At 50.3% G+C, this 20,904-nt stretch overlaps 8 protein-coding genes across 8 annotated transcripts; 5 read left to right on the plus strand and 3 right to left on the minus strand.

Moving 5' to 3' along the window:
* Positions 1-1,168: 1,168 nt before the first annotated feature.
* MRS44_018274 (uncharacterized protein) lies at positions 1,169-1,579 on the plus strand (the record flags this gene model as incomplete). The annotated part of the gene is made up of 1 exon (XM_065616469.1): positions 1,169-1,579. One exon carries the CDS (start codon positions 1,169-1,171, stop codon positions 1,577-1,579), a length of 411 nt encoding a protein of 136 aa, XP_065472541.1.
* A 330-nt stretch (positions 1,580-1,909) lies between these two features.
* Positions 1,910-2,464, plus strand: MRS44_018275 (uncharacterized protein; the record flags this gene model as incomplete). The annotated part of the gene is made up of 1 exon (XM_065616470.1): positions 1,910-2,464. One exon carries the CDS (start codon positions 1,910-1,912, stop codon positions 2,462-2,464), a length of 555 nt encoding a protein of 184 aa, XP_065472542.1.
* Positions 2,465-5,429: 2,965 nt separating this feature from the next.
* Positions 5,430-7,754, minus strand: MRS44_018276 (uncharacterized protein; the record flags this gene model as incomplete). Its single annotated transcript, XM_065616471.1, has 6 exons — positions 5,430-5,465; positions 5,516-5,582; positions 5,700-6,145; positions 6,194-6,389; positions 6,442-7,247; positions 7,704-7,754. The coding sequence occupies 6 exons, from the start codon at positions 7,752-7,754 to the stop codon at positions 5,430-5,432; spliced, it is 1,602 nt and encodes a 533-aa protein (XP_065472543.1).
* Positions 7,755-8,986: 1,232 nt separating this feature from the next.
* MRS44_018277 (uncharacterized protein) lies at positions 8,987-9,502 on the minus strand (the record flags this gene model as incomplete). The annotated part of the gene is made up of 1 exon (XM_065616472.1): positions 8,987-9,502. One exon carries the CDS (start codon positions 9,500-9,502, stop codon positions 8,987-8,989), a length of 516 nt encoding a protein of 171 aa, XP_065472544.1.
* An 871-nt stretch (positions 9,503-10,373) lies between these two features.
* MRS44_018278 (uncharacterized protein) lies at positions 10,374-13,575 on the plus strand (the record flags this gene model as incomplete). Its single annotated transcript, XM_065616473.1, has 7 exons — positions 10,374-11,076; positions 11,853-12,041; positions 12,095-12,451; positions 12,526-12,580; positions 12,630-12,656; positions 12,708-12,901; positions 13,025-13,575. 7 exons carry the CDS (start codon positions 10,374-10,376, stop codon positions 13,573-13,575), a joined length of 2,076 nt encoding a protein of 691 aa, XP_065472545.1.
* A 3,380-nt stretch (positions 13,576-16,955) lies between these two features.
* Positions 16,956-17,525, plus strand: MRS44_018279 (uncharacterized protein; the record flags this gene model as incomplete). The annotated part of the gene is made up of 1 exon (XM_065616474.1): positions 16,956-17,525. One exon carries the CDS (start codon positions 16,956-16,958, stop codon positions 17,523-17,525), a length of 570 nt encoding a protein of 189 aa, XP_065472546.1.
* A 136-nt stretch (positions 17,526-17,661) lies between these two features.
* Positions 17,662-19,583, minus strand: MRS44_018280 (uncharacterized protein; the record flags this gene model as incomplete). The annotated part of the gene is made up of 4 exons (XM_065616475.1): positions 17,662-17,832; positions 17,881-18,471; positions 18,529-19,092; positions 19,248-19,583. The coding sequence occupies 4 exons, from the start codon at positions 19,581-19,583 to the stop codon at positions 17,662-17,664; spliced, it is 1,662 nt and encodes a 553-aa protein (XP_065472547.1).
* Positions 19,584-20,043: 460 nt separating this feature from the next.
* Positions 20,044-20,858, plus strand: MRS44_018281 (uncharacterized protein; the record flags this gene model as incomplete). The annotated part of the gene is made up of 5 exons (XM_065616476.1): positions 20,044-20,157; positions 20,217-20,334; positions 20,388-20,440; positions 20,496-20,741; positions 20,793-20,858. The coding sequence occupies 5 exons, from the start codon at positions 20,044-20,046 to the stop codon at positions 20,856-20,858; spliced, it is 597 nt and encodes a 198-aa protein (XP_065472548.1).
* Positions 20,859-20,904: the final 46 nt, after the last annotated feature.

Here is a 20,904-nt window from a genome sequence, read left to right on the forward strand (position 1 = left end):
ATTTCAATCCATCATCATGTCCCGTCCAACAACCTTTGCCCTGTTTCCTCTCTTGCCGTTAGAGTTACGGGTGCAACCATGCCAATCGTATCTCTCAAGCTAGACGCCATTTGTCATGCGGAAGATAGATCCAGAGAACTGGATAATAGGGTAGATTATCTTCTATTGCATTAGTGTGTAAGACGGCCTTTATTAAATGTGAAAGGATCACAAGTCTTTTCTCGGAACATCCCCCTGTTCGCCTGTCCGTGTCTCAAACGGCATTCTTGTTGCCGGATCTTGCACGGGTTCACCTCCAAGCACAGCCAACAGTGAAAGTAGACAAATCGAGCCCCTTTCTAGAATGTCGTCCCCCAGACCCCAAAGCCGAGTCTTTCTATGCTTGTCCCGATGCTCCTCAAAAGAAGCTTGTCACGCTGTAGCGCAGCATAGATTTCCGACACGAAAAGAAGTGTACAGGATCGTCGCTGCGCTACTCTCTCTATTCGGAGTATGTAAAGGTTGGCAAGTCTGATCCCTAGTCGGGGACGTTGTCGCTCATTGCAGTGGTTTGGAGTAGCTGGAGGCTAGCTAGCTAGTTGCTTAGCTGAGCGGCAGTCGACAAAGATCAGGCTTGGCTGCAGGCGGCCCTACATGCACTGTTAGCCCAGCAGACAATGATCCGAAATCATCCACCCGTCTGATCCTCAATTCGGACCTTGGTGACTAGTCTCATAGTTTACAGCAAATCTCCGCCAAAGGCTGCCTGATGGTGGCAGCTTCAAGCCCAATAGATGTACATAGTATGTACTGCAACTGCTCCACAGGAACCCCAATTCATTGTGCCAAGGTGGGTCGTCTGTCCTCCCCCTGGGTAGTGCCACGCAAACAAAGAGTTTTACTTTGGCCGCTCATGTCCTATATTCAACAAACCATTCGTGCCTCTATCTAAAACGTTTGTGATCAGGCCGGTTCATCCAGAACCAAAAGTCGGATAACAGGTGCTTCGAATATAGGACGTGACTCCGACAGCAAAGGTGCTTAAATTTCAGGAACCAACCCAGGAGACTTTGCTAGCCTATGCTCAATCAAGTATTAAGGCGTACAACATTCCTCTCTCTTTCTTTCTCCCAGACTCTCTCTCTCTCTCTCTCTCAACATTGTCTCCTAGACACTACCCCGAAACGACATGGCCGACTCGAACCCAGACGCAGTCAACCTCTTGCGGACTTCCCTTGCCCGCTGGGATCAATACCTTCGGGAGGTCGATGAACCGGATGCCGTCTTTCAAGAAAAACGAAACGAGATCAGTGATCGGTCCAAGAAAAGGCTGGAAGAGTTCGCCCTCAACCCCTCGAACGACAACATCGCCATTCTTCAGCAAGCATTGCTCTCTGATGCTCGGGAAACCGAGAGGCTCGAGCTCGAGCATGCGGCTATCATAGCCCGGAAGCAAAAGCTCAGGGGCGAGGCAGCCGAGGGGGTGGCAGGAAGGATCCTGGGAGATTTGGTCGACATCCTAGGCCTGCCCGTCATACAGCGATTGGCACCAGGACTGCTTCCCCCCAGGAAGAGCAGGGGGCTACTTCAAAACTTTTGAATAAAAGCGACTGCCATTCCACCGCAGCTCGGCCAGCGACAGTGGTCGAGGAAGGGTCCACGCCCTCTACTAACAAATACAACACAAGGAGCAGGAGAAGGCTTTGCCAGAGAACGCCGGCGGCTGCAAACATACCTGCCGCTGAGGGCGAAGGCGCGGTAAGTGGTCAAGCAGTTGTTTTTTCTGTTTTTATTTTTTTGCTTCTTCTTTTTCTTTTTTCATTTCATTTTCTCGTCTTACATTTCACTCTTCTTCACTCTTCTTTATTAATCCTTCCCAAATAAAAAAAAAAAAAAAAAACTTTCAACCCTTGCCAGCGCTGCTTTACTAATGATCGCTCAGCTGAAGAGAAAGAGGGACATAGACACCGACAACATCAGAGGGAAAAAATCCATCAGGACGACACCGAGGCAGCCGAGCCCAAGTCAGCCGAGCCCAAGACAATCGCCACCCTCCAAAGGCGCAACGTACGGCAGCGTAAGCTCACCATCGCCGCCCTCTTTCACCCCCAATAGTCCACATCGCTACAATAACGAGGACAAGGCCGCAATCCAGAAGCCGTGCGCGACCCAGCAGAGCAAAGACATCAGATTCGGAATAAATGGCCAGGCTGCCCGTATCATGGTTCGCTGGGACCCCGTTCGCCTCCTCTGGGTCTGCGCAGTGCATTTCCCACAAGGTCAAGTCACTCCTGGACTTGATACTATGATGCGTCGCTCAGTCGTTCCCGCTTTCATCCGCCTCGTCGGCCGGAGACAGGTAGCGAACCGACTCGAACATCCGACGACAGCATCGGAAGGCTCACAACCATCAGGTGGTTGTCACCTCAGCCAAAGCAGTGGGGAGGAACCCAACAAGAACATTAGCAACGTAAGACAGAACTAGAGTTTCGGTTCTGATAGGAACCACATAGAAAACAGAAAACATGTACTATTCATCTTTCATTTACATCACAGACAAGCGGGTGTCTCACAAGTATCCCTGTCCCACATTGTGTGGCCGAGGAACCCTCACCTGCAGCCCCCCAAGCTGGAAACCAAGTGCCACCGCCTTTGTGAAGGTTCCCCTCACAAGATCTGATGGAAGCCAAATCATATTATTCATACGTATGTGTGCTTTGTCAGAGACGAGAGTCCACCGCCCTCCGCTGTGCTGCTTCCAACCAGATGTTCGTGACCACATCCTGCATCGCGCCTCTTCCATGGTCCTCGTCGTACCGTCTCGAATCTATGAATAACCTTGCCATCGATGCTGCCATAGGACAATGAACTAAATTGGGGGGTGTGGCTGCTGCTGCTGCTGCTTCTTCACAAACTTCAGAACCCGTCATCCCAACAGAGGCTGCTGGTCCCACCCTTGAGGCCTTTACCATGGCGTGCAGCAACGCTGTCCTGGATATACCAGCAACTTGTACACTGTGGCAGGTCAGATTGATGTGAAGGTCACACAACGGCCTTCACCGGGTACAACATACAGAGATGGCGGCTCATCTTCATCATGCTCACCATGAGGCGAGACAAACAGCGGAGATGGTAGCATCGTGTTCCTTCAACCCAACCCTCACTAGGTTTCACAACTCGGCCACCAGTGCCCATAAAGTAGACTAGGGAAAAGAGCGGCCGATCGGAAGGTCATCATCTACTTGTAACGGGCACATATTTGCCTTAGATACCACTGATCAAGCGAAAAGATCATTTCAAGACTCGGGGCTGAAAAGAGAGCCTCTTATGATGAAAACAGCCCATTCTACTGCCTCCCCTGTGCACAGCCTGATTTTGCTCAACACGAAAGACGAAAAGGGACAATTGTAGAATAACGAGATTAAAGAGAGAGAAAAACAGATTAAAGAATACAGGTGAATATCGGTCAAAAGACAGGGAGGCAGAAAAAAGAAATAATTTTAAGAAACCCCCTTCCGGTTGGTGGCGATGGAATTCGCTGTCTCATGACAGGGGATATGGCATGACTCGGCTCTAGTCGCCGTTGCTGATGGATACGTGGTTTTCGCGCTCTCGCCCCGCCCTCTACAGAGAAAAACCAGAGCACGACGGAGAAAGATACAATGATCCACCGAGGCCATCACGACCGCGGGCGGAATTTTGTGTTCATCGTGTAGCTATTGGTCCATGACTTCCGTTCCGGCGAGTGATGATGATGATGGTGGTGTTTGATCGTGCTATATGTCATCGCCGTACGCTATCGCGTCGCGACGCGTCAGGACAAAGCGGCTTTGACACGCCCTGCCGAATAGGCCTACCCTGCATCATTTCCGTAGCCTACCCTGATTATTTACTTTTTCTACAACACAATAATACATTAGTCAATAATGAGAATCGTCTATCACTAGTATAGATCCGTTCTGTTTCCAGCCTGGAGATTGAGCAGTTGCCAGCGTGTAAGGGGAGGACTGTGAACAACAGAAAAGATTGATTACAAACGATGCTTGGGTACCCCTGCAACCGAGTTCCATATCCCAAAGCTATTCAGCGACGGCCTCTTTGTTACCATTGTTATGATTATCTTACGATTTTTCTGTTTGCCAGATATGGTCAGTGTGGCGCTAAAGTAGACTGTACCGAATCTCATCTCGATCGGCCGTCTTCTTGACCCGGTTATCATCCGAGACAAAATTACAATGGGGTAGTACCAAGACAAGATAAAGCCGAAGTGACATCGAAGCTCATCTCCGACGTTCTACCGACTCAGTTCGTTGCTGTGACAGCTAAATGTGGTGCAGGTTGGTTTATCCCCTCGCGTCTCATTGGTCTTCTCGGCGGGATGGTCCACTGAGAGTGGACCGCTCTATTTTTTTTTTTTTTTTTTTTTTTTTTTTTGCAGGTTCCCCCCTCTCCCTCCAGATACAGGGTAAGCGACGGCATTCAGACATTGCGATTCCTTTTCGACACTGACAGTTGGCGAGGGTGGAGCTACTGAAAGCCTAAACTAAGCAGTACACTACACGGGCCCACGGATGTCTAACTAGGGCCTGGGGCTAGCTGAGCGAGTTAGGGCTTTGGGCTTGGGCTATCGGGGGGGGTTGTATTAACATGAGGACGGGCCAGTTCACAACGGGTATTCTCCGAGCAACAGTCACCCAGCCCTCCACATAGCGTGATGGTGGGTGACCGATGAAAAACGGCCAGGCGTTTACTTCACTTTATTGAACTGCCGAAAGAGGTCTGGTAGCTTAGTATGTTGGTGTTTAAATGTGTTAGATACGGAAAGTCTAGAAAGGCTACCTGACTCTGTCACGTGAGCAATCTCCGGGTCTGGCCGAGAAAGCCAGCAGACGATCTGAATCCGTCTGTTTGACTCTCTGATTCTTCCCCCCTGCCCCACCTCTACTGTCACCATCACCCGCATGGTGCGGGGCATCACGTCATGAGACAGGAGGAGCTAAAATCGACGTTGGGGGATAGTCACAGGCCAGGCGTGCGTGGTCTCAGCTCGCTTAATTTCATCAGCCTTATCCCCCAAGCACGCGGTGGTCTTTGGGCTGTGTTTTAGTTCTTGGTATATAGTGAAAAAAAAGGAAAGGTAACAAGCACAATTGCACAGAGTGTTAGTAATGGATTCTAGTACATGTACTACGTCGATAGCGAAGAAGGAAGACTTTGGCGCTCGTAAGGCGAACGACACAGATAGGTGGCTGAAGGGATAGATATCGATCGAGACGGGATTTTTTCTGTGATCCCCGCACGGTCGCACCGGTCGTTTAATCTCTCCGTAGCGTCTGAGCAGCACCGTAACGTCCAAATCACCTCTCCCGTGGCTTTGCATGTGGCGCCGCGTCGACTTCGTGTCAAACTAAATCGCAGGTCTCGCGTCGGATTCTGAAACCGTCCTAATGTCACAGGTTGCCGAGCTTCGTGCTTCCGTTCAGACCCTATTGTGTGAGTGTTTTGATTCACGACGAGGAGCATACGGGGAACGAACAGGTGCCGGTATGACGTTGCCGTCCCCATGGCTCAGCATCACAAGGGCGTCCTCTGTTGGCTCGCCTCTTTCTATTTGTGTTTGCAATGAAGATGCGCATCTCTGTTCTCGCAGGAGATATCAACCCGTGAAGTAAGCTGAGTTTCACCAAAGCTTTCCCACAACGCACTCCCTCGAGACGTACTGTGCTTCCACTGTCCCGACTCCTACCCTTTCATATCCTGCCCCGCCTAGTTTCTCTCGAACAACTAGGATGTAGTAAGTCTTCCGTGACTCCTCCTTCCGGGGTCCCTTGCCCATACCAACAACAACACAACGTTGGAACTCAATCCTGTCCGCCACATCGAACCACAAGAAACCCACTGTCCCTGCCAAAGCCGAAGGGGTCGAAGCGAAAATAGCAAACTGTTTCCCATCTTGACCTATCTGGCAATCCCTGAATCGCCTCACATTGACGTTCAGCGCCTTCCCATCGTCGGTAAAGTCAAGATCGGCAGAACGTGGAACCATGAGTTTCTTATCCGCATCCGAGATAAAATCAATGCCTCCGGGATACGCCATCCAAGACCATGATGGCACCGTTCGATCTCCGTAGTTAATCAGGGCCGTCTTGTCCTCGTTGGTCCGCTTCTATATGAGAAGGGGACCGAGAAAGCAACGAACGATCCCGTATCTCACTTCAGTCTGTAACGCATGTCCCATGCGCTCGACCAGGCTGTAAATCGCAATATCCCTGTCGGATTCAAAAGTAAGGCCGGATGTTGAATACTTCTTGAATAGGAATTGGACAAAATCAACGGTGCGCTCAAACCCAGACAGGCTGAGTCGACTGGGAAAGCCAGGATCGAGGATGAAGTACTGCTTCCCGGGTGGCCTGGAGCTATGTGAGATTTTGTCACGCTCATGACCGTTGACTGCCAACTTACGGTTTCAGTTTGGTGAACTGTTCGCATCGCACTCCCTTCCCACACTCCCAATACGTGTGTGTCGCTGCAAAATGGATAATTCGCCGGGACAGCACCCGTTCTTGAAGTACCCAAGCTCTCTTCACAAGGGGCCCCTCATCCACGTCTCTCTCGAAGTCGGAGGCGCAAGTCGGTGTGCTGGGAATGCCTTGCATCCCAATATACTGGGAATCCAGGTCCGGCTTAAGGAATCCATCGCCCCAGCCACCTGCTGAACTCGCGGCAATGGTGCAGTAGGCGGAAGCAAAGATATCTTCCATTGTCCTTGCTTCGGTTTCCCAATCGCCGTCGGGCCCTTGAATGATGCAGAGCGCATCAATCCAGAGGTATTGCTTCTCAAGTAGTCGAGTCACCCGAACCGCATCTTGAAATGTCCTGGGCAGCTCATCGTAGCTGAAGCCTTTGTGCAGTCGACCTTTGTAGTTTTCTCGGGTGGTGCAAAAGAGCTTCTTTTCTTCCACCGTTGGACGGCCCCAGCAGTGCGAGAGCACAAGGTAGTCTTCTCCATGAAGCTGGCCTTCGACGAGAGTCAGTTTGTTGGAGTCACCAACAAAAATAACCCTCTTCGGCCAAAAAATCTCCTTTCTTTGCGGCCGCTCGCATTGGGTGTGGTTTTGGTCGCAGTCCCAAAGCCACTTGCGCAACAGGAGGGAGTATGGACGGCCGGCAGTAGAGTCAGGGACGAGAGTATCTTCGGGAGCATCCTCCAGAAGTTCCCTGGAAAGTTCCTCGGCAAATTCGCCGTCACCACGGCGTTCCCAAGTTGTCTACAGAGAAAGGTCAAATTAACAGGACATCTAAAAGAATATCACAGACGTCCACTTACCCGCCACGCCAGCAGACACGCCAAGGTCAGCAATCATCGCCATCTCGTCCATCTCAGAGGCGTCCACTTACTTCCTAAACACCAGAAGACACGCCAAGGTCAGCAATCATCGCCATCTCGTCCATCTCAGAGGCATCCACTTACCCGCTACAGCAGCAGACACGCCTAGGTCAGCAATCATCGCTATCTCGTCCATCTCAGAGGCATCCACTTACCCGCTACAGCAGCAGAAACGCCAAGGTCAGCATGTATTGTTAGTTCACAACCTATTGCACATACCGTCTACAGAGTGTGATTAGTACCAGGGTATCATGCTCATGATCCTCAACCGTATACGTACAGGCTGTATCTCAGTTAGATTTTAAACCCAATGCTTTGGCTGGAGTTTGAGTCTCACTTCAAAATCGTAATGAATCCAGCGACGACCTCGTTGCTTTGTATATGCCATTTGAAGACTCGCGTTTCCTGTCAAGCATGGGCGAGTTGGTGCAATGGGGCGGCACTTGGCTTTTTATCCTTGCGGGGTAAGATCAGGCATCAGCCTGCACAGCCTCGCTACGAACGCAGAGGCCGAGCGGGATGTGGGGTCGCGACAAGCCACAGACGGCTCAGCTCCGCCACAAAGGAGGCTGGATTGAGCTCAACAGATGATTCTCTTTGGTTCACTTTTCCTTTGAAAGTTGCCAAATGTCATCAAACCTAGCTTCGTTCCTCAAGGCTCTTTTGGGCAAACCGGCTCCGGTTTGCGTCTCCTACTGTGTGGACTAACCGTCGCTCCGGTTAGGGTCACGTGGCAGGGATACAGAGCAGCCAATAAAGAAGCAGCGAATCAGAAGCTCCGAATCCCTCACTTGTTCTAGCCCATAATAAAACTACCATGAAACCTCTCGAGTTCCTCCTTTCGGCCTTCTGAGGGGCTGAAAATTGAGGCCTCCATTGTCGGCAGCTGGAAACGCCGATCTCTAGATGCTACGCCCTCATGCCCCTGGCGGCTACTGCATTCATCAAGTCATCGTGTGATTGAGAATAGCACGAGGCTGGATGCTTGGAAGTCGCCGGGCTGCTTTGGGAGTGCTGTCAAGATGACAACTCGTACATCTCAGCCATTGGTCAGTCGTACATCTCAGGGCATCCACCTTTACTCGCTAAACCGTCGATGTTTGGCTGTTCGATTAGTTTCCAGTAGGCGTGACTGAAAGGTAGAAACTGTCCGGATTTCATGAGATGCTACGGTACAGACATCCGTGGTAAAGAACGAAACTTGACTCTTGCCTCCCATCTTTCTATTTTACTTCTACTACGCCTTGTTATTAATTCCTATGGGCTTCTCCCACGCCAAGAATTCTCTCCGCCATCGCGAGCCTCTGCAGTTTCGTTGTGCTGAGGAAGGAGTGGCTGGGAAGTTATCGTTCACTTGCGATAACGTTACTGTAATCTTCGTCCGTAGGGCCGTCTTTGACCAAATCCAACCAGCAAGTCGTCAATCCGCTGATGGTGGTATATCAAGCCAAGTGGAGAGGTGTAATCTTAGCTAGGTGGAACACGCGGATGGGGATCAACATAGTTCGTAAGCGAAGGCCGCACTACTGGCGTGGCCGTGAGCATACAGGAGTCCAACCCTCGGACTGATTCTTTGCCTTTTGAATATAGACAACTCTTGCGTGTTTAGCCTGAACTGATCTAACAATACGACGTTGAATAGGCAGCATCCTCTGATTCAGGCTGATATTCGGTCGACGTCTGGCGGCCCCGCGTGGTCATCGTTTGTTCATGGCCAGCTTCAGGTATTCTCGTCGCCGTGGCCGTACTTTGGACGGCTCGGGGCAAATCCAGATTCAAGCTTGGTGGTGTCTCTAATGGCGAGCTACACATCCTGGGGCGGAACTCAGGCCGAACTTCCTGCGACAGCAATTTCATTGGCTGCAACATCTCTGCGGATTGCCCACGAACTAATGCCTCTAGCAATTTAACATGTTCCCCTCCTAGGCAAATGAGGCGCTGCTGCCAGGCAATGATTGTCTCTTTATAGTTAATAAAGTTCTCCAATTCCTCGTATTGTGTGAGAAGTTGCTCATTTTCACGGGCAAGAGCGCGGTTTCTGTCGTGAAGGAGACGGAGAAATTCCTCCACTGTCGTTCCCTGTGTCGGCTCGGCGTGGGGTAGCAAAGGGGTGTTGAGAAGGGGTGTGCTCGTCATGGTGTGTTACTGAATCCGTGTGCTTTGATTTACGTTTATTTTGCTTAGTACTATCATTGATTGCACATATCTCTAGAAGGCAAGGCGGAGGCTCTGCCTGTTTAAATACCTATGAATGAGAAAAGATGCACGAAATTTTCAGTTTGAATAAAGAACATCTAGAATACAGCAGAATCAAAGTCCACGAAAGACTAACATGTCCATTGTGCACTTATTTTACACTGGATGTAGGATTACACGCTCGTGTTCGTAGTGCGGCTCAATGTCTACATCTGGCTTCATAGCCAGCCCCAGTGCTCCAACGACCAAACTTGAGAGCAAATAGGAGGAGTTTCAGAGGTGAAGTTGATGAACCTCGAGCTTTAGCGGCCAAGACCAGGTCTGTTGCATCTCGGGTAGTCATTAGTAGGTGCCGATTGCGTCGGGTACCAGCACCCAACAGGCTGTTAACGTCGCTTTTCTTCTTTTTCTTTTTCTTTGTATTTCTGCGGACTGAATGAGATACCGATACACCAATTTTTAACTCAAACTAGGTCGAAATACATGTGAGCCATTTAAGTGGTGGTTTTTCACTACTCCGTACTCATTTGTCCGTGATTAGCCGTGATATGGTGCATAGCCCTTGAGTAGGTTTAGTTAGGTAGCGAATGTGGTCCTTGCTAATTTTGCCTTTCTCTCCCACCCTTTTAGGAGCAAGTCCGCGCGATACAGTCCGCTTCCAGACAGCCACTTGCGACGGCGAAAATTGAATGTTGTTGGAAGTGTTCAACCAAGATATATCAGAGGGTCCCGCAAGTACTTAACCCTCGTCCAAAGGCCCTGTGAAATTTTTAAAATTTCCTTTTTTTTCATTTTCGAATCGACAACAAACATGAGCCGGTGTCGCCATACTTGCTGGCTCAAACCGTGGAGTAGAGGTGTTGAGACAGGTCTGGAGGTCACAGATCGACCTCAGCGTTTGTTAAGAGACTTTGACAACCCCACCAGCGAGACTGCTGGCCTCTTGATCTTGGTCGGAAATCAATCTAAACAGGCAGCTTTTAGAAAGCTGACTTTTCAAACTGAACGGATCCACGCAAAGACTGGTGGGGAGGTGCATCTCCTTACATCATTATTTCGGGAGTTTCGCTGTCAACGTGTTGTCATTGCCGACACGGATATCCCTGGGCTTCGGCTGAAGCCGCCGTCTCTTAATGGCAACCAGTGTCACGAGGTCAAGGTTTATACTGATATGGCGCAACCAGTTGCCGGTGAACCGAGATGCAGCCACGCTAGTCTTCTACACAAGATTTTGTTTCCATCTGCCGATGTTATCTGTGTATTCGTCAATGATCTTGGAGGGTTCAGTGCGTCGTTAGGACAACTAAATTCGTGGCTCAAGAGAGGAGCACCATCATCAAGCCCAGTGCGACCGCAAATTCTTCTTGTGGTAAATCAAGAGGAGAAGGAACGACACCAGGTTGTCCTCCAGCGATTTGTAGACGAAACGCGATCCGGGGAGCTGACTTCCTGTTTCCGCGGCATCACGCTCGTCGGAGTTCCAAGGCTCTCCGGTCGAGGCAGAAGAAAAAGGTGTAAGCCAACGCGGCGCTGGCAAGTACTCAGTCCTGCAATAGCAAGAGCTCTGGAAGCTAGTAGGCAATCTCGTCGGCGCTCTAGTTCTCTATTTTCGGTCTACCACCTCGCGCACTTTTTACAACTTGGTGCGGGAGCAGCGACAGATACGACTGTCGGACCGTATAGCTTCGTCAAGTTTTCCAGACTCCATCGAGCCGTAGCCTCAGATTTGAGCCGCCATGTCGTTAACTTTTTAGAAAGCTTTACGTCTGCAAGTGCGGTTCGACGGATTGCTGTTTCGTTGATTGCATCAAGTTTCCTCCTCGATCATTACTCGCCCGGAATGCACCGTGAGTCTCCTAGAAGCTCGCCTGGCCCTATACCTACTGATCACAGTTCCTTCTTATTCTCTAGTTTTCGACTGTCACCAGGTTTTCCATGAGTTGTATGAAGCACATTGTTCTCGCGCAAGCGCCGAGTTCAGGCCCAGGTTTAAGGGTTCCATCCCACCTGCGGAAATAGTAAGATTGATATCGGCTAGCATGTTTACCCAGTTCGCGCAGCTTCAGGCTCTCGGCCCATCTGTTGACTGGCACCGGAAGCAGCTTTCGCGATATAAAGACCTTATGAAAAGTATTAGATTAAGAGAGACGTGTTTGAGTTGCATCCGACGGCGGCCACAGTATGGCTTCCCATGTGGGCACCTCATCTGTCAGAATTGCGTCAGGGTGTTTTATCCTCAAAGCGACTCTGATCCCTGGGAATATCGGCTAGAGGCATGTCATATTTGCAGCGAACCCACCCCCCGGACTCTCTGTTCGCCTGACTCCGGATACGAGCCGACTTCGCGTCCTGAGCGTCGACGGTGGAGGCATCCGTGGGTCTGCGCCGATAGGGTTCTTGAAGTCGATCCAAGACGAGATCGGTATACCAGGGTATAAGGTGCAGCGCAACTTCGACGTGAAGATCGGCACTAGTTCAGGTAACACTACTGGGGAGAATGTCCGTATTTGCTGAGACTAATGGGCTCCAAAGGTGCGTTGAGCGTGATCAGCCTTGACGTTCTGGGGTGGAGTGTGGATGATTGCATGTCTCACCTCAAGAGATTCGCCAAAGAATCGTTTGTCCGCCGCTGCCCCGACTTCCTCCTCAGGCTTTGTAGACTTCCGTTTGTGTCGAGCGTCGTTTGGTTACTTCAGCTCGTCTATGCTTTGTTGGCTGATAGCAAGTATGCTGCCGATGGGCTCGAACGGTTGCTTCAAGACACTTATGGAAGCGATCGATGCATAACAGATCTATCTACAGCTACTGCGATGGGGACTTATGTGGGTGTTACGTTGACGAAAGCACGAGATGGTAGTGTCTTCCTTGCAACGAACTATAACGGCACGGGTGTTCGGCCCCAAAATCTTGGCACGTAGAAAGGCTAGGGGCGCGGCTTGTTTTGCATTGCTGACTCTTAATAGACTACCGTCATCTCGAGTCTGGTGACGGGCAGAAGCTGGTCAAGTGGTGGGAAGTGTAAGTGAAGCCGGCCGAGTCTGAGCACAGGAAAGCTGATTGTGGACAGGCTGCGATGTGCGACCGCGGCACCATTGTAATTCAGAACGCCCCTCAAAGGCACTTAGGGCCGCTAACAAGAGTATAGTTATTTTGCACCAAAACGTATTGGTGATCTCGGCGTTTTTCAAGATGGCGGTCTTGCGGTGAACAATCCAGCCTGCATCGCCGTGCGTGAGGCAATCTCCCTAGGCTCGGATACGACAGAACCCAGCATCGTAGTCTCTCTCGGCACGGGCTCTACTGTACAAGATGAACATGACCCATCTAGCATGCTGTCCAGTAAGTTCCCGACCAGACTTTGGAGGGCTCTCTGGCGGCAGACCGGTTCAAGAACCACTTGGGATCACCTTATAAGCCATCAGGGAGTCGATAGCAATACGAGGTACTTTCGATTTGATGTAGAATTCCCGGGAAAAGAGCCTTTATTGGATGAGGTGAGTAAGATGGATCATGTGCAACGGACGGCTCGAGATGCAGCATCAGGCACGTCGGATCTTTATCAGCTTTGCCGCCATCTACGGGCGGAGCTTTTCCTATTCGCGTTGGATGAGCAGTCCCTGCCATACTTCGCCAACGGGGGTTATCACTGTACTGGCCATATCACCTGTCGGCTTAGAGCTCAAACGCCAGAGTATGAAGCATTTATCAACCAGCTGTGTGAAAGAGAGGCCTCGTTTCAGGTAGGGGCCCAGATCCTACGAGTTACGCGTGAAAGCATCGAAGAGGATCTATCTTATAGAGTACATTTCGTGGTGCCTAGCCTCAGCAGTTTGATCTCGATCACGTTGACCGAGGAAACGGGTGAAAGATTCGATGTAAGCGGATCGCCATTTACGCTAGAATGGCTCGTCCAACGACAGGAATTGGACGCAAGCTTCGGCACATCAGACCATCGGAAGAGAAAGCTTCCTGGCTGGACTTGCATCCCGCGAGCTAAGCGTGCTAGATTTTAAATAGGTGTCGGCCGTAAGTGATACCGAACACTTACCGTAGGTATTTCCCGATAATACATTTTAGTTTTCCATCTCGAGCCCGTCGCGCTCGCATTGTAGGTCCCATTTGTCAAGCGAATATGTTCAATGGGAAAGCCGGATCCCGGAAGTCCTATTTATCATTATTATGACTATTATCCGCTAGTTGCTAGATTCGTGGCTTCTATTGATGTAACATGGTACTTGGATGTGTTTACTGATGCGTCCTTATCCTGGCATTAGCAGCCCAAGAACGGTTTCTGTCCGTTTATTTAACTTGGCTATAAGTTGTTATCCGTATCGACTCCCTCTACTGAGTATTATAACGGAATCGTAATTTATGATGGATCAATTGATACTAGCAGTCGGGGATTTGGGTACATTATGTAGTATAGAGGCAAATTTAAGGAAAGATAGGATCAATTCGCCTTTGGTTTAAGAGAAATATCTAGTACCGTGTGCTGATGCAGGTAATACCTAGGTACTCTTTACGTGTGTTCGTGACAAACATGCACGTAACCGCCATCTACCAGACTTTCGGCACTGTTGATAGCCATGATATTGTTGTTGATGCCGAACGCATCGCCTTCCGATGTTCAACTCGCCCTGATTCTGAGGTGTCGCCATTAGATCTGACAGGAAGGGTGTTGCTGGAGAAGGTGAACTCTCTAAAAAACCCCTGCTTCGGAAGCTGCTATTACGAAGCCGATGGCGCTCCGCAGTGTTGTGTGGTCGCCGCTAACGCAGCACGATGGGTGCGTGCCGAGGCATATTTTTACAGGAGAGATGTAGTACAGGGGTGGCCAGGCATGTTTGCATATCGTCTCGATAGTGTACATGTCTGCACCAATTCCAGAATCCCCCTAGCACACAATTATGGCGTTACGAGAAAAGGACAGGTGAGACGTAAACAACCCTAATTCATGCATTTTGAACATTCTGATCTAATTCCGCTCCGTTTGTATATTTCCAGCAGCATCGTGGGTAGTTGCATTCATTTTGTCCTGCATCCCTCACTTCCTGGATTATCAAACTCCCATAATTTTCTCTAGGACTAGCAAAATCAAAAGAGCGACAGACGATAGCAACGAGACTATTGATACCGGAAATGCGAAACCCGAACCAAAAGTACCACTTGTAACCCTCTCCAGTCCACGGCCAGAGGACCAGATCACAAGGACAAATACGGCGAAACAAATAAAAGCGACGCATGCCAATGCACCTAAAACAATGCAGACTAAATCCTTCAATGGAAGATTATCTCTTTTAAGTGGAGACAGAAGCACCAAGGCATTAGCAGCAGAATAACTGGAAGAGGCGATGAAGCAAGCGAGACCAGTGATGAACAAAGCTCGTAGAGAAGGGACGTGCTGGAGTATGTTCACTAAGGATCCAGCCTCAGTCGATATGTCAGTGATAGTTTTGAAAGGTCTGCTGTCCTCAAGCGGAAACTGCAGGCAGTCAGAGTGGCCATCACCATATTCCACACATCCAGACGTGGTTCCAACGCTACACGCCTCCGGGATGAGACCATCAAGCAGTGTCTCGCCCGCAGCGATTGCACTGGCCGCCTTATCTTTGATATCTCCAGCAACCTTTGTGGCTTGAGCGACGGCAGTAGTTGCTTGCTTGATGACGCCATCTGCCTTTCCAGCAACCTCTGTGGCCTGTGGCGGTATATTGGCTGTGGGGATCGATAGACCTCGGTTATAGATACCCTTTCCTATCTTGTTTGCCTGTCAGTCATCGGGGGGTCGAGATGGGCTTTGCGGGTTCAATACAGTTACTCTAAATATGCCCTCTTTCGCATTCTTAGCATTACGCAAAAGTGGTCCACCAACTGAGAGTAGAACTATTACGAGCAAGATGTGAGCAGCAAGCGAGATCCCTGCTTTTGATTTTCTTAGCATCGCAGGGTCAACGTGTTTTGTTGGTTGTTAACTTCAACTTTGAAAACTTGGATCGAGCGATGCGGCTGAAGCTGGTAATTAAGCAGAACGGAGCGGCCGTTTTAGTCTTCTCGATAAAATTGACTACCTAGATTTGATTGCAGGCTTCATTATAGGCCTCTTCAAGCCTGTTTTGACTCTTCATCTGTGGCACATACGCCCAAACGTGGTGTGATTTAGAAGCAATAGAAACAAATGGATGTATGTATAAGTAGGGGAACCCTACCGCCATTGCTTCTTTTCATTTTTGCCATTTTCTTTTTTATTTCCGTCTCGGACAAGCCAAACAGCGCAGTCATGTCGATTGTGAGCGAAAGTGTACGCTTGGCTGACGCATCTACATATCCCTACGTCGTTGATGTAGGCATGCCCGTACTCTATCAGTTTTCGACTCCAAATCATTCAAACTAACACCGTTGACACAGGCCGCCTCCCAATGTTACTGTTATCCACTACCAGAGACGACTCCCCAGCTTATGCCCACTCTAATCATGCATCCGGTGCCTCCGGAAACACCAGCGACGAGTATAAGGAACGTCCCCGAGGCCGATATCGATCGCATTTCTGCTCTTGTATGGCAGACGGCAACTCCATCAAGTAGCGATATTAACACGCCACCTGCTTGGGCCGGTAGTAATCTCTCAAGGACGCTTTGGGCTCCTACTCAACTCCCCACTGAAGCTTCAGTGGCGACTTCCTCAGCTTCCAACGGACGGAAAATGGGTGGTTTCTTGTGGTTTACCCTTCTCAGTGCTGTTGTGCACTTGCTATGAAGTTTTAGTGAGCTGCGTTTCTTGAGGCACTTCTTGATTGTTTTACTCGGTGCTGGGTTATATTATAGGTTCTATTTGGTTTTAATTTCCAAACTAAAAGAAACCGGCCCGGGGATGACTTTGGAACGATCGTATAAATAGATTGTTCGTGTTGGCCTTGCCAACACATCCGTTCCAGTGGGTAACCAGGGTTGGTGACGCTGGTTTGCGAAAGGTGGAGTTTGTGTGGACTGGTTCATAAAAACCCTAACTAATGGAAGTAAAATTGGGGCAGTATGTGAGGTCTTTACCATGGCCATGTTGAGGGGAAGCGCATTATTGCTGAACCATCCGAGAACTCTTGTTCAGTCAAGGACAGAACCAAGGTTTAAAGTCTTACATAGCTACGATTTAGATTCAAAATACTGGCGACTACTAGACGAGCGAGTCTCACAGCAAACTCTCCCATGAGAATTTGAGAATAACTAACCAAAGATTTTGAACTCTAACACTATGAGAACTTTTTAATGATATCCAACGGCCGTGCGTAGCTTGATAACATGCGGGAGCTAACCTTAGGAGCTTGCCCAGAGCTGGACGTTCAATTAGGTATCCAGCCGTCACCGTTCCCAATACCGATAAGTTCACGACGCCCTCAAGCATGCTCACTTCTGGGCACTTTTCGAACAACCAAGCGGGCCAGTTAAAGGTGCTCGTCGTCCTGACATCGACAGACGTGGGTGACAAGCAGGAGCCAATCACACCGCTAAGGCCAGATGAATATTCAACACCGGCCAAGGACGGCAAGAAACGGAAGGTCAAACAGGAGGATTCGAGCCCAGCTCCTGGGCTCAAGAAACGTATCAAGCAAGAGAGGCAGATCAATCAGGACAATGGTACGAAGAATAGGGAACAGGTCAAGCGGGAAAAGGCAGTTCCAGCTTCCACCTACCTGAACTTGGCGTATGAGGACCGTAACGATATCCTCGACAACATCGTTGTGAAGGGGGATGTGGTTGACCTCAGCGAATCCGAAGACGCGGTCACCGAGCTAATGCTTGATAGCGTCTCTGATGGGGAGGGAGATGAGCGTGATGCAGACCAAGAGGACGAGGTCGACTGTGAGAGCGAGACAAGTCTTTTCAAGGAGTTCGTATGCAACCAGACTAAGCTCTTGCCTATCGAAATACTGATCTCAGCAGGTAAGCCCGCAGTCGGCAGTCATCCCTGACTCCATCGAAGGAGCCCAAACCCAACAATACGCGGATGGTGCTGTTGAAGGACTTCCCCCCGCCCAGTCTACACGTTTTAGAGGCACAAAGATTCCCATGACCTTTGCCTCTCGACCCAGAAAAAGGAAGGATTGACTACTTAGGTTCCCCATCAGACCGGTCACCATCCTCCCCATCATCACTTATTTCCTCGATGTCATTTCCTTCTTCGTCTTCAACACTAAACTCAACAAGTGGTTGTTCTGCTGGTTCCCCATCTTCCAATTCGTCTTGTCGGGCTTGATCTGCTCGTGCAAGTAATCCTTCCTATATGTAGTTAGACAATTTAATGCGCAGACAGACGCGGTAGCTTACATATTCAGCAACTCCCCCAGTTGGAGCCCTACGGTACGCCAGCACAGGTGGCTGTCTACTTTCGATGTGTTGAATGATCCTGTCCCGAAGGGCAAGGTAGAAGCGCTTGAATGGACGCAGCTTATCAGGGTCCTGGTGATTGCCAAGGACTACGTCATCGTAGCCCATTTCTGTGAGGACACCGCGGCACCACTCCTTCGTCTCTGGCTCTAGACATGTGCTGATATCGATACCAGCCAGGGGTCGTAGCATTTCGCCTAGAACCGGGCGGTCGATAGGGATCCCCCAATTGCAGGCCTTGTCTGGGTCAGGGTAATGATAATTCATCCAGGGCTGGCCGTGGACAACGTGGGGACGGTTCTTCTGGAGGCGTATTTTGTGTAGATTCCACGCTTCGACGAAGTCGAAGAGCTCTTGACGCAGTACACCTTCGAAGACAGCGTAGATAGCAATCTGGTCCTCAAGCATGCTGCCGTCAAAATCCCCATCCCTAGCAAGCTCTCCAAAGTAGTCTACCCACTGTCGGGAACAGACGTGAAGCATGCGTTCCCACCAACCCTCGATTTTGACATTCTTCGTACTCGGTGCCGCCTTGTAGGAATCCTTCAATCGTTTGCCCTGTTGGAAGACCTATCCATTCCATTCCACGCATCCGCCTGCAGCCAAAGCAAAGTTCCAGTGGGCTGCTGCGACTAATGGCGTTTCACTGCCCCTGTCTGCTTGCAGAAACCACGGGCGGAAGCCATAGGTGTCGCATGCAGCCAAATACTGCTTCAACACACTCAAGGCGGTTGTAGCAGAGTGGCCAACATAGAACCAGATAATGTTGCGTGAGTAGGCATCGATTGCGGCGTATATCTCGAATCCATACGCCTTGAGCTTATCGTGGCCGTCAATACACCACTGGTAGTTTGGCCCCGGGACAAGGAACTGCCCTTTCTTCCTCCGCATCATCCTTTTGCGCATCTCAACCTCGTTTGGGAACATAATTTTGTACATCTCAAAGAGGGGATCTCTTGGTACCCAGAGCTGCTGTTGCTGGCGCAGATATGGCTGGAGAAACCTTCTGCCGTATCCTGCAATGGCATTGGACCGCTGCGCCATCTCGACAATAACCTGCTCTGTCTTCTCCAATAAGGTAAGGCGTTGTCGCATAACATTCGTGTGACCGGATGTAACTATCCGGTTTCGCATCTGGCCTGTCGCATAATCCTAACGACATGAGCTTAAATAGCTGTGCCCGAACACATGGCTGTTCGATTTCTTTTGTTCTTTAGATAATTCTCATCAATTGACTGGTGCCATCAATGATCCCTGTGGAGCCAATTGTCTGACAGGCGTTCTTCATCGCTATTGATGCGACGAACCCAGCGGCGGTCCGGGTGAAGTCTGATCCGTTTTAAACCTCTTTTGATGATGGGCCAGCCTTGCCTCTGAAGGACACTCAAGGTCTGCTTCTCGGTAAGGCCAACGCGGAAGATAAGGTCGCGGATAGCTTCTACAAGCTCAGGCGTCTCAATGGTACGTGATTGCTGACGCGGAAGTCCCCAGCTGGCTATCCGCCGGGAGATTGTGCTGAGGTCGACAGCGATATGGTGACGCTTCCGAAGCTTATGCCTGATCTTGCTTCGCGAGGCGCCATTGAGGTACAGAAAGGTGATATAGTCACGGTACTGATCGATGGGACTGGGTGGCCGTGCCATGGCGTTGGAGGTGAGTATGTAGGTAGGGGTGATCTCTTGGTGTTGGAAAAGGTGGACTGTTAGGACGGAGCCCCTATTTAAGCAGGGCGAATTGGCTAATTTGCACTACCCCGCAGCGGCTCAATAGCTGGCCCGGTGCGGACTGGGCAACCAGTGAATCAGACGAAATGCAATGCCACTATTGGGGAATGGGAACAATTAGGACCCCACCTTTGGAAGTGACTGCAAGTTTTTAAAAAAACATCAAATCCCTTCCAACCTCTTTCCTCCCTCTCCTTCTCCACCATGTGGCTAAGAAGTGTGCTTGGCTCCTCGCCTTCAAAGTACAACTTTAATATACTTATTTAGCTTGGACCCCCTGCGCTATTATCATCGCCAAATACATTGAGCGGCCTCCCACGAGCACCGCTCTCGTAGCGAATAAGCTGATAATCAGCAGCGTCATCGCTGCCGATCCCCGATGTCTGGAGCGGCGGCCTCTGTCTCAGCGGGTGGGGATCCCTCCCAGAACCAAAACAGCAAGGACAAAGGAAAGGTTCAGCCTAGTGGCCGCAAATTCGCGGGCAGAATTATGGTAAATCCAGTCAGCTGCTATACAGCCAAGAGACCGCTACTAACACTCTGTTTGAGCAGAAGAAGAAGAAGCAAAAGAAGAAGGCCCCTCCCATTGGCTCTGCGCGTGACTTCCCCTGCCGCCCCTGCGTTACTCGCGCTACCAAGAGCCCAGGGTATGAGTGCGCCTCCCAGGACAGTAAGTAGCTTGTTTTGCTATTTAAGCTTGCCAGGCCAACATATATGGGATAGATACTGGTGCCGCTTGCTGGGCCTGCGCAAAGAATGGTCATACCTGTAGGCCTGTAAGTAGTCTTCTCCAGCTCTCGGTTAGTGAGCTGCTAATTAGCTGCTATCTAGGTCCCTGCTGGTGCAGTCGCTACTGTGCGTGCCTTTTGGGAGCTGAACCGGCAGATTGACGACATGAGCGAGGATCCTGGCGATGCCTGGCGCTCCGCCGCGCAGCGTGCAGCACAGCAGCTTCGTGCCTGCAGTGCCGCTCCAGCTCCGGCTCTGGCTCCACGTGGTGAAGCAGATGAAAAGACTCTCGAGCAGCGAAAGGTTGCAGCGTTGGAGGCTATTGCTGAGGCTGCTCGGCTCTGGACTGTAGGTGAATCAAACTCGCCAGCTAAGTTCCACTATTAACTTAACGCCTAGCAACTTAACAAGCTAGACGAGGAGAGCGTGGAGGAGGATGAAGATGGAGAGGACGAAGATAACTAAGTCTTGATTATTGTCCGATGTGGAGGGTGGTTACGGGGCGGGGGCC

The sequence above is a fragment of the Fusarium solani genome, assembly GCF_023522795.1.
Source record: "Fusarium solani strain SB1 chromosome Unknown bctg00000015, whole genome shotgun sequence".
Taxonomy (NCBI): Eukaryota; Fungi; Ascomycota; class Sordariomycetes; order Hypocreales; family Nectriaceae; genus Fusarium; species Fusarium solani.